Source organism: Centrocercus urophasianus, unplaced genomic scaffold (assembly GCF_019232065.1).
Source record: "Centrocercus urophasianus isolate 14NV4802_14NV808 unplaced genomic scaffold, USGS_Curo_1.0 seq_41, whole genome shotgun sequence".
NCBI classification, from domain to species: Eukaryota; Metazoa; Chordata; class Aves; order Galliformes; family Phasianidae; genus Centrocercus; species Centrocercus urophasianus.
This window is the reverse complement of record NW_024884989.1, coordinates 61,486-79,595: the sequence shown is the minus strand read 5'-3', so window position 1 is coordinate 79,595 and position 18,110 is coordinate 61,486. Positions and strand designations below refer to the sequence as shown.

General features: G+C 39.8%; 2 protein-coding genes across 3 annotated transcripts in view; one reads left to right on the top strand and one right to left on the bottom strand.

The window, feature by feature from the left end:
• The window catches only part of GAS7 (growth arrest specific 7), a 129,004-nt gene extending 124,033 nt beyond the window's left edge, over nucleotides 1-4,971 (top strand). The window contains exons 13-14 of the mRNA XM_042833195.1: nucleotides 3,106-3,152; nucleotides 4,826-4,971. Of these exons, the coding sequence (XP_042689129.1) occupies nucleotides 3,106-3,152; nucleotides 4,826-4,886 (108 nt within the window). The 3' untranslated portion in view covers nucleotides 4,887-4,971. The remainder of the gene's footprint in view (nucleotides 1-3,105; nucleotides 3,153-4,825) is intronic.
• GLP2R (glucagon like peptide 2 receptor) overlaps nucleotides 1-16,975 on the bottom strand; it is a 30,901-nt gene extending 13,926 nt beyond the window's left edge. The window contains exons 1-7 of one of the 2 annotated variants that reach the window (XM_042833191.1): nucleotides 16,609-16,974; nucleotides 12,113-12,206; nucleotides 8,279-8,383; nucleotides 4,913-5,034; nucleotides 2,995-3,101; nucleotides 2,622-2,778; nucleotides 861-1,020 (exon numbers count right to left, since the gene is read on the bottom strand). In XM_042833191.1, the coding sequence (XP_042689125.1) occupies nucleotides 861-1,020; nucleotides 2,622-2,778; nucleotides 2,995-3,101; nucleotides 4,913-5,034; nucleotides 8,279-8,383; nucleotides 12,113-12,206; nucleotides 16,609-16,713 (850 nt within the window). In that variant the 5' untranslated portion in view covers nucleotides 16,714-16,974. Of the gene's footprint in view, nucleotides 1-860; nucleotides 1,021-2,621; nucleotides 2,779-2,994; nucleotides 3,102-4,912; nucleotides 5,035-8,278; nucleotides 8,384-12,112; nucleotides 12,207-16,608 lie in introns of both variants that reach the window. The other variant, XM_042833192.1, reaches the window with a different exon arrangement.
• Nucleotides 16,976-18,110: the final 1,135 nt, after the last annotated feature.

Genomic DNA, 18,110 nt, shown 5'->3' with positions numbered 1-18,110 from the left:
ATTTGAGAAAGTAAATTGAATGGTGTGAGTGAGCTAGTAAATCTGTACACAGATAAAAGCTTTATGATAGGCAGATATTCTATTCCATCCACCCTATCATCCTCCTCAGTTCAGTCCATCATCTATGAATCAGTCCTGCACTAAACCTGCCTAAACATTGTCTAAAATCACATTTTTAAATCTTCATAAAAAAACTTTCTAAGAATTGCAAGTTATATGGGTAGATTTTAGATCATTATTGGGAATTAGGAAACCTTGACTTTTCCTTTTGTTCAACCTGTATACAGAATTATGATAAGTGAGCAACAAACATGATTGTCCGATTATGCGCTACTCACATGAACAAAGGAAAAGAGAAAATAATTTACACAACATTGTTAAAATGCTTGTAACTGCCTTTGTGTTGTCTTTCTTCCATGAAAAATGTCTGAAATGCAGGATCTGAATCATGTAGTGTTTTGAACTGTCCTCTAATTTAAAGCACACTTTAGAGCTTCAGCAAAATACATAAAAGCAAAACTCTTAATGTGTAGATATCTTGACCACATAAATGCTCTAATTCAAATGAAGAAATTGAAGGTGCTGATAACGCTTTAATATTCTACGCTGGTAGAGAATATTACCAAATGTAGCAAATTTTCTTCTCATTCTATTAGGCTATTGTTTTCAGGTAAACCAAGATATTACCTCAAATCAAACAGAGCTGCAACTAACATGTCACTTCCAGTATACTTCTATTGAGAAATGTCGGTTTCAGAAAAAAAAGGAAACTTTTTTTTCCTCTTTTCATTACAAAATATTCACTAATGACTTGAAAAAATACCACAGAATCAAGAACTTCGAAATTGTTAGGTACTCACCCCATCCTATCACTATATATGTCTGCAGCAGTCTTCTTTCTGAGAACACAGCAGTAATCAATAACGTATGCAGATAAATTCCTTCTACTAATAGCCAAAAATAATTTGCTCCAACAAAATAGTGCATGAAAAACTGAGCGGTTCTGCAAATGATTAAAATCTGTAGGAATGAAAGACCAGGAACCACTGTAATACATAGAAGTTCTGACAAATCCTAACTTTCCCTGGTTACTTCAGCAATCATTTTAAAACCAGTATGTGGCTGTGATACACATGTATTTCAGTCATATGTACTTCAAGATTCTGAGCTGCTGTTATTTTGGGAGATCTGGACTTTCTGGGAATAGAGGTAAACGTGTGATGCAGTTAGATTGGATTTGTCTCTGCCTTTGGACAAAAAAAGGGCAGAACCAAAGTTCAAAAAGCATTTGGTGAAATGTTGGAATATGAATTGATATTAGGATAGTGTGGAATCAGGAGCTGGACTTGATGATCTGCCATTGCAGAGGAGCTGAAACTAGATGATCTTTAAGAGTTCCTCCAACCCAAGCCACTCTATAGTTCTATGATTCTATGATCCTTGTGGATCCCTGCCAATACAGGATGCACTATGATTCTGAAAACAACTTAGAGTTCATGCCAAGAGTTTATACTTGGGAACAAGGGGAAGCACTGAGGAGTATTACTTTTATTGTTTACTAGAAGATAAGTGCTCCTGGTATACAAGCAGATCAGCAGAATTATTCTGTCTTTCTGAGGCCCCACCTGGAGCACATGCCCAGGTCTGGGGCCCCCAGTAGAAGGATGCAGATCTGTTGGAGTTGGTCCAGAGAATGGCCATGGAAATGGCCATGGAATGGCCATGGAGAGGGGCTGGAGCACCCCTCCTATGGAGAAAGGCTGAGGGAGTTCATCTTGTCCCTTCTGGAGAAGGGAAGGCTTCAAAGAGATCTCACTGAGGCTCTCCAGTGTTTAAAGGGAGATTATAAACAGGAGAGAGACCAATTTTTTTCATGATCTGATAGCAACAGAGCAAGGGCAATGGTTTTAAACTTTAAATGGGGAGATTTAGGTTAGCTACTAAGAGGAAATTCTTCACCCAGAAGTGATGAGGTCCTGGCACTGCTGCCCTGAGAGCTGTGGGTTCCCCATCCTTGCAGATGCCCAAAGGCCATGGATGGGCCTGAGCTGGGCGGAGAGCCAATCCATGGCAGGGATGGGGCTGGGGAGGCTGTGAAGTCCCTTCCAATTCAACCATATGGGATTCTGTGAAAGTAACTCTGCAATGGCTGTTGTGGTCAGTAGTGACTCTGAAAATCTGCACATTTTCCTAGTGCTGAAAAACCTTTGAACTGTTTTCCCCTTCATGTACTTTCACAGTAAATGCGTTGTTTGGAAGCACAGTGTTACATGCAGTATTTGTGTACGTTGCATTTTGCTATGCATACCTAGAATGAATAAATGCAAGAGTTCTTATGTAAGTGCTGAAAAAATGTATTGAATTCTTCCTAAGGCTACAAGCGTGAAAAAACTGTTTTGCTTAAGTAAAAGTGTGTAAACATATCTATAGATTTTTTTTTAGTATGTTTGTTGTTTTTTTAATGAGTGCATTATGATTTATAAACGTTTTTCCAGACTGCCTGAGATTTGAATCTCAACTAACAAACACCTTAAAACTTGGTGCTATGTGGCAAACTTCTGTATTTGTAATTGTTATGGCCACTGGGAGTACACATTTACTATTAGCAACTAAGAAGTTACCTCAGGACTGAGGTATAATATCCATCCAGTTTCATCATTGGGTCTTTTGGAGTAAATCCTGTGGAGTACAGTGTCTTTAATAAGAATGGCTGTGGCACGCAAGATGAAAGATGCAAATAAATTCATATGGATGTAGTTTCTTGTGCAGTGAAGTTTTCTGTGGGGAAGAAAATGTATAAATCCTCTGGAGTATATTTAATCCAAAGAAAGCAACAATAAAAAAATACCATTATAGTCATATTGTTGCCATTGATTGATTTTATACAGGAATTTCCTTCATAACTTACATCAGAAATAAGAAATCCAACTATGCAAAAACAACAATATGCATATTGTGTTTTATATTTAAAAATGCATGCAATTTCATACTAACCTGAGTAAAGAAAGTATAAGGAGAGCTAAGACAAGTGAGATGAGAGAAAGATAATATCCTACGGTGTACAGCAACTGTAGTGTGGTAAGTAATTTATGTTCTTTTTCCTAGGAAAAGAAAAAAAGAAAGAGGAGCTTTGCATATGTATATGCAGGCAGGTAAGTAGGGTATGAATATAAATCAAAAGCTTTTGAGTCCGATTTATTTGTGTTGCAGCATAGCCGGGGCAAATTTCTGATATCTGTTCCCTGCATTTTCTCATGAAAACCTTGTGGGAGACACCCTGGAGAACAGACTAAGTTTCTTCTCAGATTTGAAGGCAGTCAAGGACCCATTTCCAGATTTCTCTTGCACAAATCCAATTTTGAGTCTTAATGACTATTAATCATTAAAACAATCACATAAATGAAACAGATCCTAACGTTTAATAAGTGCAGAGTGAGCTCCACCCCTGCACTGAAATGCAATAGCTGTGTTATCTGGGGAGCCAAGACGCACACTGCTCTTCCGAGCACAATTTTCAGAGGCAATTGTATCTACAGAGTGATTGGAATAGACTGCCTGCTTCTTAATACTACACAGATGTTAAGGAGTTTTATTTGGGCTGGGGTTTGTCTGGCTACCTTTGCTGTTAACTGTGTAACCTTTGCTGTTAACTGTGTGATTTAATCATACAGCCACAGATTATCACACTCTCCTCCTGCCAGCTAATTGTCTCTAAATCAGCCTATGCTAATAAGCACTGTCTGGATAGCAGAGTGAGCTGTGCCTGCTGGTGGAAGCCTTGGAGAGGATGCCCAGAGGCACAGCAGGAGGTTCCCAAGGGATGTTCATTAGTCACTCAGCTCCATGAAAACATTCCAACAAGATGAATTGTATTGGCTGTGACATTTTTTCAAATCTGAAGCAAATGAAATGAAGTTGATTCATCAGATGCGGGTAGATGCAAGTTCTGGGTTATTCCTAACAGCTTGTGGCTTTTGACTAAATATAATTACACGGTATAAACACACATTTAGGCTTGTTTGGAAAGCTGGCTAAAACTTTCAGAGAAACCTCTTGTTCTCTTGCTGCCACACCTGATGAATTAAAGTGGTAGTCCTCCACCCACAACTTTACAATCCAGGATAGTCAACGGGCTGCAGAAAAACAAAGTACTCCAAGTTTATCACACTTGAATAAACTGTGAGGTTGGAAAACCATATATTCACTGTATAAAGAATTTATTAAGGTCTTGGTAATCCTGAAATAATCTTGCTTAATAAATAATACACGATCAATAAATTACTAATAAAAATAAAATCAATAAAGTAATAAACATTAGTATCATTTACCAAAGTGACAAAAGCTAAATTAATAAAGTGTTCAGTAGTAATACTGCTCTCCAAACAGACTTCATTTTGAGATCAGCAAGCCAAACAGTGCGGCAAAAGAAGTTACAAGAAGCTGAAACCCGTTCAGTCACATGCTTTACTGTTATCTGAAACTGTTGCATTCATTGCCAGGCATTGCGTAGCTGGGCAATGTGGCAAGGCATCAGGATCCCTGGTTTCCAGCTTGAACTGCTATGCTAAAAGGCTCAGGAGGTCACAGGGGTTGGGAGTCTGGCTTTGGCCGACTTCCAGTCCTCTGAGCTATTTGCTAGACAAGTTGCAGGCTTTTCATTTCAATTTTATTAGGAGGGATTCAGTACATGTGAATGCTGGACTCTAAACAGAAAACAATTTCTCTAATCTAAAGCTAGAATCTCCTTCCTTAATCTTTCTTCCTCTACTTCTTCTTAGCAGTTTTCAATTTGGTAATCCAAATGAAATCTGAACATCTTTTGCAGGTATTCAACCGAAATATTTTATCAGTTATTCAAGAAGGGATTACGAAGATTAAAGGATTAAACCATGGTATAAAACATCATGCTTACATTTTTTTGTAGATTATTTTTCTCAGAACATTCTGAACTGTCACGCCAAATGTCTGTGGAGTTTTCCTTCGTTTGCCAAGTTCCTTCATCTAAGCAGACTCTGTATACATTTCCTGCACTTCCTGAAAGTAAATAGAGTTTAGTCTTACAAGTAAAAATAAAGATTTCATTTTTCATGAACATTCTAAGGATTTCTCTTTACACTATAGCAATAAACCTTTGCTCAAATGCAGACAAAACAAACAACAACAACAAAAAACAATAAACAAAAACAAAAAAACCCAACAACAATCAAAACAAAAAAAACACCCACATCTTTTATTTTGTCTTTGACAATATATTTTTCACATTTGTGTAGAAGAAAGTAGGGAAGATAGTCAGTGTCACCTCAGTCTTCAAAAAGGGCAAGAAGAAGGATCTGGGAAATTACATGCCAGTTAGCTTCAATTCTGTCCCTGGAGAGGTGATGGAGCTACTTGTTCTTGGTGCCATCTCCAAGAAATTAGAAGAGAAGAAAGTTATCAGGAGTAGTTAATGTGGATTCACCAAGGGGTAATCATGCTTGACCAATGGGGAGGGAGCAGTGCATTTTGTGTATCTTGACTTGAGCGAGGTGTTTGACACCATCTCCCGCAACATCCTTGTTGTGAAACAAGGTGTAGGATAGGTGAGTGGATGGTGAGGTGGACTGAGATCTGGCTGAATGGCAGAGCTCGGAGAGTAATGACCAGTGACTCAGAGTCTAGTTGGAGGCCTTTATCTAGTATTCCCTAGGGGACAGTGCTGGGTCAAGTCTTCCCTCAATATCTTCATCAACGACCCAGGAGAAAGGACAGTGTCCACCGTCAGCATGTTCTGATGGGAGTAGCTGGGAGGAGTGGCTGATACACTGGACAGACTAGAGTGTTGGGCAGAGAGGAACCTTATGAGGTTCAAAAAGTGAAGAGGGCACATGAAGTGTCCTACACCTGAGGAGGAATAACCACATGCATCAGTACAGGACAGGTGCTGACCTGCTGGAAAGGTGCTCTGCAGAGAAGGACCTAGAGATTCTGGTGACCGTCAGAGTGACCATGAGCCAACAATGTGCCCTTGAGGCCAAGAAGGCCAGTGATGTATAGTGCATTACAAAGAGTGTGGCCAGTAGGGTGAGGGAGGTTCTCCCCTCTGCTTTGCTCTGGTGAGATCACATCTGGAGTGTCATGTCCAGTTCTGGGTTCCTCAGCTCAAGGTTAGCAGGGAAAGATGGCCAGGGACTAGAGCATCTCCCTTATGAGGAAAGGCTGAGAGACCTGGGGCTGTTCAGTCTGGAGAAGAGACAGCTAAGAGGGGATATCATAACAGTTGCCATACAGCAGCAACCACCAGAATATCTAATTTTACTTTGAATGACTAGAACTGAGAGAACTGTTTTTGGAGCACAGTTTGCTGTGAAGGCGCAGGAGCTTTGTGTGATGATTGCCTGTTCATTTTCAGTGCACATTTTATTGTCCAACATGTAGTGGAATTCTAACAGATTCCCCAAGCAGGAAATGACCTCCATGTTTACGAGTACTCTGGCATACTGTACAGAGATGGAGACTCTTTAAGGACATGATTTATGTAGTATGACAAATATCTCTTTAAAAAGCAAAAGCATATCAGAGAAGAAAAAGTTCCTGTCTAGGACAAAAAGCTAAGGGATCCCAGAAGTTCATGGCAGATCAGGTCAGGAGGGATCTTAGGGTTTATGTTATTTAGAGAATCACCTTCCTAAGCTTTCATTCAGAAATTGCCATGTTGCAGTGTGGTCCCACTTCATTGCTAGGCTAGCTCTAGAGGCAATAAACTGACCAATGCCAGATACAAAGTGGGAGAGAGGAAATAATGCTTTGTGAGCTCTTCTGTATTAGCATTAGGGAGAATTTTGGCAACGCTTTGTATATTCTAATCTTCAGAAAGGCCATGCAGGAGCCTGACTGTGAGGATGGGCCTTGGGATTCTAGAGCCAGGAAAAGGGGCTAAAATTTATGCGGACGTTAACTGGAGCAGATACTTAATCACTGAATAAAAATAAGGAGTTCCTATGAAATGTGGTCCAAAATCTTAGTTCTATAGTACTCTAGTTTTCTAGTGAAATGATACCAAATCATAAAAAAATCTATCTCAAGCCCACAAGCATTTTTGGTTCAAGTCCAAGTTGTGTTCCAGGATAACCACAGCTGTACCTTGAAAACGTGAAGAGGAGAAGAGAGGACCACAGGTAACCCCAGATCCACAGAACTACCAGGACAGACAGCAGGGCTGTCTCAGTGACACTCCTCCTAAGACACTGGGGCATTCCAACCTAAGTCTAATCAGTATTAGTATTTCCCATTGCAATTACAGTGGAAAGCTTCATGATATGATGCAATGTCTTACAGGTTGTTTTTGTAGAAATTCAGACAGAAAAAGACAAAAAAGGAAAAAAAAAAAAAAAAAAAGGAGTCTCAATTACAGGGAGGGAAGTAAGACGCTGCCATGTTTATTTCGAACAGCTGAATTTGTTACAAGTGGTTGGAAGAAGCAGGTATTTGAGAGAATAGATAAAGGTTGGTTTCTCTGCTTTGGAGCTCAACAGCCCCAGAAAAGACAGATGATGACATTTTTGATTAAATCTTTTGTGGGGTGGACTGGAGAAAGCTAAGATAAGCAGCCCATGGTAGATTCCCAACCAAAAAACTCAAGCACAATTGGTTCTTCTAAGAGGTATTACAAATATGACTACAAAAACTATATGTAGCTAAGAAAAACTAAGCAGGATTCAGAATCACTAGACTGTGCTGGTAAGAATGCTTTTGGATTTCTTTTGTAGAAAAGGAAGGCTTTCAGATGGCTTCGCTCCTGCAGATGTTACTATTTTTCCCTTCCAGGAGGGCCTTCCTGCTCCACTCTGTCCAGCACAGCACAGCTTGGAAAACCCTTTTGTTCAATGCACCACTCGCTGTTGGTGCAGCACCTTGCACTGGAGGGCAGACTGCTCAGACCCATTAGACTGTCTCTTCCATTCCAGTGCTTAATCTCTTGGATCAGTAGGCATCCCAGAAGCTGAACCCCAAATCTGTTACTGCCAATCAAGGCCTGACTGTACAGTTATACATTCTTCTTGCTTTTGCTGGAAATTTTGCTGGAAATTTTGCTTTGGCAGCGCAGAGATGAAGCACAAAACTCCATCAGTGGTAAACAAGGGTAAAAAAATGTAAATAACTAAATATTGCTTGTAATTCTGTGTGTCAAGTTAGAAAAGAGTTGAAATGAAGACACGGGTCACAAAATAGACCAGAAATATTTGTCATGTGTCTGGATTGCCAGCGTAAACTCTAAGAAAAATTACAACTTTTACATTACCATTTTCCAACCATGGCAAATACAAAGGACAAGGAACAGATACTTTTCCTGGGGTTGAGTATGGCCAGCAAACAAACTGATCAAAAGTCCCATTACAATGTATCCCTGGGGAGAGAAGTGAATAGATGTTTTACAAAAAATGTTTCAAACAATGGATGATCATGAAAAACATCGTGTACCATTTTAAGTAACCTGCAAGCATGTGGGTTCATTCAGTGTGGAGTAAATATCAATCCTATCATATGGAAACAACATACAATCACTTGTGCTCTGGCATGAGAAGAGTATTTAGAAAATGTAACAGACTTCATGCATTCATTGCACCATGTTTGTTGAACAGGGCAGAAATAGCTACTGTTCTTTTTGCCTTGAGTACACATAAGCAACATGTTTCACGCGCTTTACCATGAGCTAGTAGTGTTGTAGAAAATCATCCCAAGACCTCTGTTTTCTAAATGTAACAGCTTCCAGCCGTGCTCTCAGTTGCTGTACATCAAAGACTGCTGACAAATAGAAAATATTCCACTTTTCATGACCCCTGTGACACCAGTTCTCAGCTCAGATAATCATCATCTTCTCTGGTAGTGACTTCTATTGCTCTCTCAGTAATAATGGATTGGGAGCTGGCAGCCTATCAGATCAACTCCATCAGTTTTAATCTTCACAGATACCACATCACTCACAGGACATAAAGAGCAGACAAAACACTTCAAACTGCACTTCAACACTGCTGGCTGTACTAGTTTCTGGGTTTTCTAGTTTTCAGTCTTTCTGTCATTTTTTAGGAGAAGTTAAAGTTCTCATCTCTGAGCTTCACATCTTTCTGTCCATTGGAGGCAGAAGAATATATCCTGCTTTGTTTTCCATAATGATCAGCAATTCTTTGATGATCTTGGTGGGAAGAAGAAACAAGGATAGTTGTGTACTTTCTCACTGGAATCTTTTCGGGGTGCTTTTGCTAAAACACATGGACAATTGTTAATGATTTTGCTATACCTTTGAGCTCCATCTGCCTTATGACCCACACAGTTGTTAACATTTATAGACGCATTCTTATTATTCCTTTCCCTCATATCTCATCAGAGGTACAGAATTCAGGTAGTTGTGACAAGTATGTATTATGTAGGCTGACAGGAGAAAAATAGTTTTTACATTATTCCTTGAAAACTGGACTTGTGAGTATGTATAGTTCTTTTACAAACCACTGTCTTCCGACATCTTGCTATGTGTCACTGCTTTTTGGCTTCCTGTGTCATTTGGATTGTTTGCAATTGCCACTTCCCACCACAACACACTCTGCTTTTGCATTTTGCTAAGAGCTGTATCTGACAAAAGCCACAATCAGGTCGAGAGCTTGTGGGTAAAAATCAAGGATCAGTCCGATAAAGGGCATCTAGTGGTTGGGGTCTGCTACAGGCCACCTGATAAGGAGGAGCCTGCTGACAAGGCCTTCTTGCTTCAGCTGCAGGAGGTGTGACACTCGTGGGCTCTTGTCCTATTGGGGGATTTCAATCACCCCAGATATCTGCTGAGAGAGCGGCATAGTGGGTGGCAGACAATCCAAGAGATTCCTGGAGTCTGTTAAGGATAACCTCCTGGTCCAGGTAATAGATGGGCCAACCCGAGGTGAAGCCTTACTGGACCTGGTGCTCACTAATGCAAAGGAGAGCATTAGAGAGGTTAAGACTGGAGGCAGCCTGGGCTGTAGTGACCATGCCTCTACGGATTTTCTGATCTTGAAGAATGCGGGCCTGGCAAAAAGCAGAGTTAGTCTCCTGTGCTTCAGGAGAGCAAAATTCCGGCTGCTCAAGGAACTGCTGAGTGGGATCCCCTGGGAAACTGTCCTTAAGGGATGGGCACAGAGCAGAGATGGCAGCTCTTTAAGGGCACACTTCTGAGAGCACAACGGCTCTCCATCCTCCAGCAGAAGTTGAGCAGGGAAGGCGGGTGACTGTCATGGCTGTGCAAGGACCTGCAGCTTAACCTGAGAGAAAAGAGGGAAATGTACAGAAGGTGGAAGAATGTGTATCCTTGGAGGAATACAGGGCTGTTCTCCATGTGTGTAGAGATAGGATTAGGAAAGCCAAGGCGCAGATGGAGCTGAACTTGGCAAGAGATGTGAAAGATAACAAGAAGGGGTTCTACAGGTACACAGGCAGGAGGAGACAGGCCAAGGAGAGCGTTCCTTCTCCCTCTGGTGAAAGGTAACAGGGAGCTGACTTCCTCAGACGTAGAAAAAGCTGAGGTACTCAATGAGTGCTTTGCCTCAGTCTTCATGGGTGATCAGGCTTCCCATGTCTGCCAGGACCGTGAGTCTCTAGGTAAGAGTGTGGGGAGTAGTTTCTGTCCCACTGTAATGGTGGAGCAAGTTCTCCTTATGAAACTGAACACATTCAAGTTTATGGGGCCAGATGATATCCATCCTAGGGTTCTGAAAGAGGTAGAAGCCTGATGTGGTTGCCGAGCCGCTCTCCATCATATTTGAAAAATCATGGCTGTCTGGTAAAGTCCCCGGTGACTGGAAAAAGGAAATATTACTCCAATTTCTAAAAGAGGTAGAAAGGAAGACCTGGGGAACTACAGGCCGGTGAACCTCACCTCTGTGCCTGGGAAGATCATGGAGCAGATCCTCCTGGAAGCTGTGTTAAGGCACATGAGACAAGTGATTTGAGACAGCCAGCATGGCTGTACCAAGGACAGATCGTGCCTGACCGATGTGGCGGCCTTCTATGATGCAGTGACGGCATTGGTGGATGGGGGAAGAGCAGTGGATGTCATTACCTGGATTTCTGCAAGGCCTTGGGCATGATCCCTCGCCACATCCTGCTCTCTAACTTGGAGAGTTGCAGATTTGAAGGATGGGCTGTTGGATGGGTAAGGAATTGGCCGGCTGGTCGCAGCCAAAGGGCTGTGATCAATGGCTCTCTGTCATGGTGCAGGCTGGGCACAAGCAGTGTCCCTCAAGGGTCGGTGTTGGGACAGTTGCTCTTCAACATCTTCATCAATGACAGACAATGGCATCCAGTGCACCTCAGCAAGTTTGTGATGACACCAAGCTGAGCAGTGCAGTCGAAACACTGGAGGGAAGGGAAGCCATCCAGAGGGACCTGGACAAGCTGGAGAAGTGGGCCCATGGGAACCCAATGGGGTTCAGTAAGGCCAGGTGCAGGGTGCTGCCATTGGGTGGGGGCAATGCCAGGTATTGATACAGACTGGGGGAAGATGTGGTTGAGAGCAGCCCTGCGCAGAAGGACTTGGGGTCCTGGTGGGTGAGAAGCTGGCCATGAGGCAGCAGTGAGCGCCTGCAGCCCGGAAGGCCAGCTGTGTTCTGGGCTGCATTAAAAATACAGAAGCAGTTCTGTGAAAAGAGATAAACCCCAGTTGCTTTGCCTCCTTTGTTTTGTGTTTTTGTCCACCATGGCTCAGTTTCTAAAGGAGGAATGGGAGTCATCTTCTTTTCCTTTAATGACACATTATCTTATGCTTAGTGAAATTTCCAGAAATAATTGCTTGTCTTCCTTCAGGCTGAAAAAGGGAGTGAACACAGGTCTCCTTCATCCAAAGGACCTCTCAGCTAGTAGTCTGTAGTCTGTGATGTATCACAGCAGTAGCTCAGGACCAGCTGTTCTATGGCTTGTTTCAATATAAAGTAGCTGAGGACAAAGGCAGCCATTTACTTAATGACTGCGTATTTGTAGGTCTAGTTACAAAACTGGCTGTTTACATTTAAAACTTAAGAGTCACACACTTCTGTGAATCAAATAACATTATATGAATATTTGCATTTTTAGCTATGCTGCTTAACATATCTTTATTTGCTGTTTGTACACTTACCAGTACCTACAGTTGTTTCCTGTAGCATTTTCAGGCATTCCTGTTTGTATTTGTTCCATCCAGTAGTTGTTTTTTCCAGCACAGATCCTTTGGCCTGTGAGTAAAAAAAGTCTTACATGGAGAAAACCAGCTAGTCTAGTGGTCTTTTAGAGGACAAGTTTCCATCAACTAACAAATTTAAGAGGTGAGGAGAGGAGCAAGGAAGCAAGGAGCAGAATGGAGGCAAGTTAGGTAGGCAGGGAGAAAAAGACCTCTCTTCCCTGGGAGGAAGCTTCTACAGTCATTTCATTCCAAGGTCAGCTAATTGTTCTCATGTATTTACATTTCTTCTTCTGCTGGATTAACTTAGGAATTTGATTGATAACAACTTTGTGGGCTGTTTATTTTTATAGTATTTTTGAAGATAATCAAGCTTACTTGATTGAATACTTCAGTAATAATTTGAATAGAAGTGAAATGAATAAACAGTAATATTTAGCTATTGTTGTCTCTTCCCCACTTCATTCTGCACTCCATTTCAGCAACAGAAAGGCCACTTCTTCCTCTAATACAGCAAACATGCCATAAATGCATTTCTATTCCTCTGCTTTCTGGAGAACTTACAATCATTCATTCTACTTATTCTTGCTTGTCTCCACTAACACTGTGTTGTTTTTGCCTGGGCAGGGGACAGTTTTACAAAATGAAATGGAGTATGAATGCTTATTTTTATCCATAAAAGAGTTTTCTCCATTTAAAACATCTCATAGAAATGAATATTTCTTTTTTTCATATTAGATATTTTCAAACCTGGAAGCTTGGATCTTCCTGTTGCAGTTATCATTAGGGAGAGATCAAAAAGGCCTTTAAATTCTGAAAAACTAGATTTCTGAAGAATACAATCTAGAATAACTGCTTTGATCTTATCTGCTCAAAGAGAATACAACTAAAAGCACTACAAAAAACAATCTCTCTTTTATTAATGCAGTGCAGTACAGGCTTGACTTCAGATTTATGCAGTTTGATGACAGCAGATTCTTTGGAGTGCCTGAAAAATCAATTCTCCTCTCAGCTGCTCCCTGCAGAGTTGCATTTATAAGATATGCACAGCACTGCAACTGCAGAAATACATAGATCGGAAAAGATCTTCAAGATCAAGCTTTTCAAATGGCTATTCACCCTTTCTGTGAAGAAACTGGTTGGCAATCCTGCACATAGCTGATCATAGCTGAGAACATATAGCTGAAACTAGATGATCATTATGGTCCTTTTCAACCCAGGCCATTCTGTGATTCAATGATTCTATGACATTGGCTTTCTTGGCCATCTGGGCACACTACTGGCTCACATTCAGCTGGCTGTTGATCAATAACCCTGGAACCTGAGATGCACCAGAAAACTGATACAGAGAAAAAAAGAGACCTAGCTGTTATCTTCAAAGGGTGAAATTTGAGATGTAGATATATAGTTGCTAGTAAAGAGAAGAAGAAAAAAAAAAGCTAAGATAAAATCTGCTATAAATTAAAAGCTACATTAAAAAAAAAGTAGTAATTCCCAGTGACAAACAGATGCTAATAATGATTTCACATGAAGTGACTGCTGCACTGAGGATGAGGTGGGCATCTGGCAAAAATCTTGTTAATGTAAGAATTGTTGTTATCCTGAGAGGACTTGTAATTTTAACTTTTTCTCTTTAAATATCTGTCTTTCTGATTCATCTTATTCATACAATGCTCTCCTACTGCAGAGGCCTTCAGAGAGCTACTTGATAAATGCTGTTTGGGAAAGGAATGGGTAAAACAGAAGAGCTAAATGCAAAATTGCTTTGCATCCTATCAGATTTGGGCTGTTTAAGTAATGCCCAACTAGTACAATAGCAGTAGAGAAAGAATATTGCTTGCAGCTCAGTATCAGTATGATACTTTGATCATTATTTATCCAGTGTAAGAAACGTTAGTCAAAGCAATCTCTGTATAATATGCCATTTGGTCTTCTGAACACCGGGGCTTTCAGAAGCCAGAGGCAGGCAAGTAGTCCAAGAACAATGTCAGTGTGTGTCACCAAAACAGAACAATTCATTACTGGATGAAAATGTTACATACTCTAATGACAAAATTGGGAAGACAATCCAAACAAAAGTTAAAAAAAATAATAATAATTCTTGCACCAAATAATTTTCAGCTCCCCAGGGAAAATCCATTTTCTTTCACCTGGATTAGACCCTATTCAGAAAGCACCTTTCACATGTGTACAGTGGTACTTGTCTGAGCCAGATAATGTGCTAAGAGCTGAAATAAACCAGGGTGCCCTATGGTGTGAACTTCACCTGTAAGCTATTTTTTGAACACAAGTTTACCAAAAAGCAAAAAAAAGTAGTATTTATGCATGTTCAAAACAGAACAACAGTGAATGTTATCTAGTTGTTTTTGAAACCACCCATTCTTGCATGGTTTGGCTGTGCAAGATGTTGTTTGCTCACTGCTCTGCTTTGAGACTCTCAACTAATTTCCAGACGCCCTACTTTAAATTCCAGGCAGCAGAAAGTCTATAATTTTTCTTCATCTGATGGGCTTGCAAGATAAGGAGAGAATATTTACAGCAGCCATGAGAAAAGAATGCATGTTTCCAAAATACAAATCTTCTTGACATTTCCCTCATCTGGGCCTCAAAATGCTGAGAGCCAGGGGAGATTCTTCAGATACTCCTTGGTCAGTGAACCTCATTTAAAGAAGCAAAAGATATGATGACGCACTTGTAGAAAGGACTGCTTGATTTAAGGATAGCACTTCTGTTTCTAATAAACAAATGCATTAAACAGCTAAAGAAACACAGAGAAAGCCTCATGTTGACTACCTGGCTGCTTGTTTGGTTCATTTTCTGGAGAAATTGCTGAGAGTCATCCATGAAGAATTTTAGTTAACAAGAATGAGGAGCACTCCAGGTACAAATGACAATTTCACTTCTTTCTGGAATTGTCAGTCTCTGCAGAGTAGAGCCTGTGAACACTTCAGTTCATTTCACTTCAGTTCATTGACACTGAAATGTTACCAAACCTTCCTGGAGAGGTCTTTCCATTCCAAACATTCGTTTGGTTCGCTCAGGTGCACAAAGCTGCACAAAGATGACCCCACTGTTTAAAAATACGTTGGATGCAGTAGATGGCACTGCTAAAAGTTCCCCTCTAAGAAGTAGGTTATTATAATAGACCTCCAAGTTTGCAAACAGAATAATTGTAATCTACCTATTATTTTCATAAATGACTACTGTATCTCTCTATCTCTTTAATTTCTTTAAACTGTAATGACACAGAAGTCACAGGGAGATTTTCAGTTAACACTGACTGGCGCTTTGTTTGAGGCATCCTTTGGATTCAAGGACTCTCAGAAAACGGAGATCTGCATCAGTGCATCAGTTCTCTATCCATTTACATGAGAGAAGCTCTAGATTCAGAATATGTGTCTCTTGGTATTTTTTTTTTTTTTTTAAGAAAAACAGAAAAAAAAGAGCAAAATTTCAATATTTACAGCACATTCACACATAATTGTAGCACAAGTGGTTAGAAGTAACAATTTCAGTGTAAAGTAAACCTGTTCAGTTGTGCTCATTGCCTTGTATACTTCTTTCACAGATTATTTCCCTAAATTTGCATATGATTTTTATTTGGATGAATTGGAATTAACTTCAACACATTAATATATGTATCAGTTTAATTTACTGAAATAAAGGTATATATTCATAAATAAATAAATAAAATGGGAAGAAAAAAAAAAGAAGAAGAAAATTTCCCTGAGGAGATTAACACTGAGGTATTCTGTCCTTAAATTCTGAGAACTCTCACAAATTTCAAGACAGTACAGATGAGGAAGAAAGCTTTTAATTTTTCATACATTTAGAATAAGAAAGAAATGACTATTTTGCTAGAGCACTCCAAGAATTAGAAGTAACAATACTAAATAGTTTTGCTAGCCTGATGTTAGAAGTTGAGTTGCAGAACAAAACCAGTAACATCAGCTTTCACAAATATGAGAAGCAATGCCTTCACTTTGTATATTTCTAAAAGGCTAAATGATAGCACATTTATGTAAAATGTAAATTAAATAAAAAATTTAAAAAATGTAAATTAAACAACATTGGGATTAGAATATGACTGGAAACAACAGTAGAAAATAAAGAATTTTCACAACAGTATTGATATATTGGTAGAAAACTCAAAAAATAAAACTAGTTTAATAATCAATGTCATTATGAAAATATACTGCAAAAATAAATGCAAACATGGTTTATTCACTGTATGAACCAGCTTTTATAGAGTAAAATTGTAATATATCATCTACTCTGAGTGAGTTATAACACGTAATTCTATTGTTTCTCAGACAATGTTTCTTCTTATAACTAATTTTAAAAACATTAGTTGTCATGTCAAATGTTTTTGAAACAAACATGCAGGGAAGGTTAAAATGCTGTGTGATATATATTCACTTTTATATTGATAATTATTAATTATGGAATTGGCTTACCTGTTTCACTATAAATAATATCATGACTGAGCTGGCAGGTATGGGAGATATTCCGGACCAGATCCGCATGCTGGAGCAGAGACCAAAAAGTGTAATCATGCCCATTTTAATAAATTTGTTTCCAGTATGCTGCTGTATCACTGTACAATAGACCAGTTGTATCACTTGTTCCTGTAACAGACTTAAAGCTGTTAAAACAAGTTAAAGCTGTCTTCTTTTATTCTTCTGTTTCAAGAATCTTCTTAGATATAAACCAGGAAGCCTACTAAAATGTCTAGACTTGATGGTCTCCAGCTATGTCTTGTTTTTTTATTTTTTTTTCTGATTAAAGTCACAGAGAATTTACTCTAAACTTCACATGAAGTCTGTTTACTGTAGCTTGTTTTTTAGCCAATAAGAAATCACAAAACTATTAAAACATTAAGAAGCTGATCCTATTCCCTTGAAACTTCATGGGAATTTTGCCAGTGACTTTGTGAGAATGTAATACAGTTCCTAAATATATACATATGTTTATGCACACCTCATGAAACTATAAAAGGGTGACCTAGAATGTAGAAAATCCGTAAAAGCTTGCTGAATCAAGTAGGTTGGTATGAAGAAGCTCGGTCTCAGTAACAGGCATTTTGATCCACCCTAATCAATACTTTGTCAAACACGCACAGTCAGTGCAGGATCAAGGCCAGTCAAAATGTATAAAAACTGACGTAGTCAGCAGTTAAAGTTTTACAATAATTCTTTTCATATTCAGTGTATATGATACACAAATGTAGGAAATTAAAAATATTTGCAATACAAAGATTTTAGGGCCTAGCTTCTACTTTCCACAGCATGGAGACTCAGGTGGATGTGTCCTTCTGCACTTCCAAGAGAAATTAGACATGCAGTTATTTGCATAGAAGTTCTCCCTGAATTCATGGGTATCCCCTCCAGCTCAGCCAGATAAGGGACAGAGATGCACCACTGAGATTGTAGAACCAGTGGCAACTTGGTTTTCATTGCCATGCATAGGCTTAAAGCAAACTGCAGTGCACTGTTTCAATCTATTCAGTAGCATGTCTTACTCTCTCCCTGCCCAAGATTTGGCCTAGATGAATGAAAAAATAGAAGGGCATGATGTATAACCGTATCTCATCTTTACTTGAGGCTTGGATGTGGTACAGAAATTTTCTGGGAACAAAATACAAAAGTGCTCTGGAGACAAGCATTTCAGGGTTGAAATGGACCCACCCCACCCTCAAGAGGTGTGTCAGAAAGGACATGAACTGCCTTCATTGTCTTGTCTGGGGCCAGGGATTGTTCTCCTGAGCACACATCCTCCCCAAGCCACACCTACAGGCAATTCTGAGGACTAAGGAGAGGCATCTATAAACCCCTGTCACAATTGCTCAGCTGCGTATTATTACAAGGGATAAATACAAATTTTCTCATTGCTGTGTAAGATCAGCTCTGCGGTAGGCTACAGACAGCAAACCCAAACAGTGCTCTGGCGTTGGAGCTCT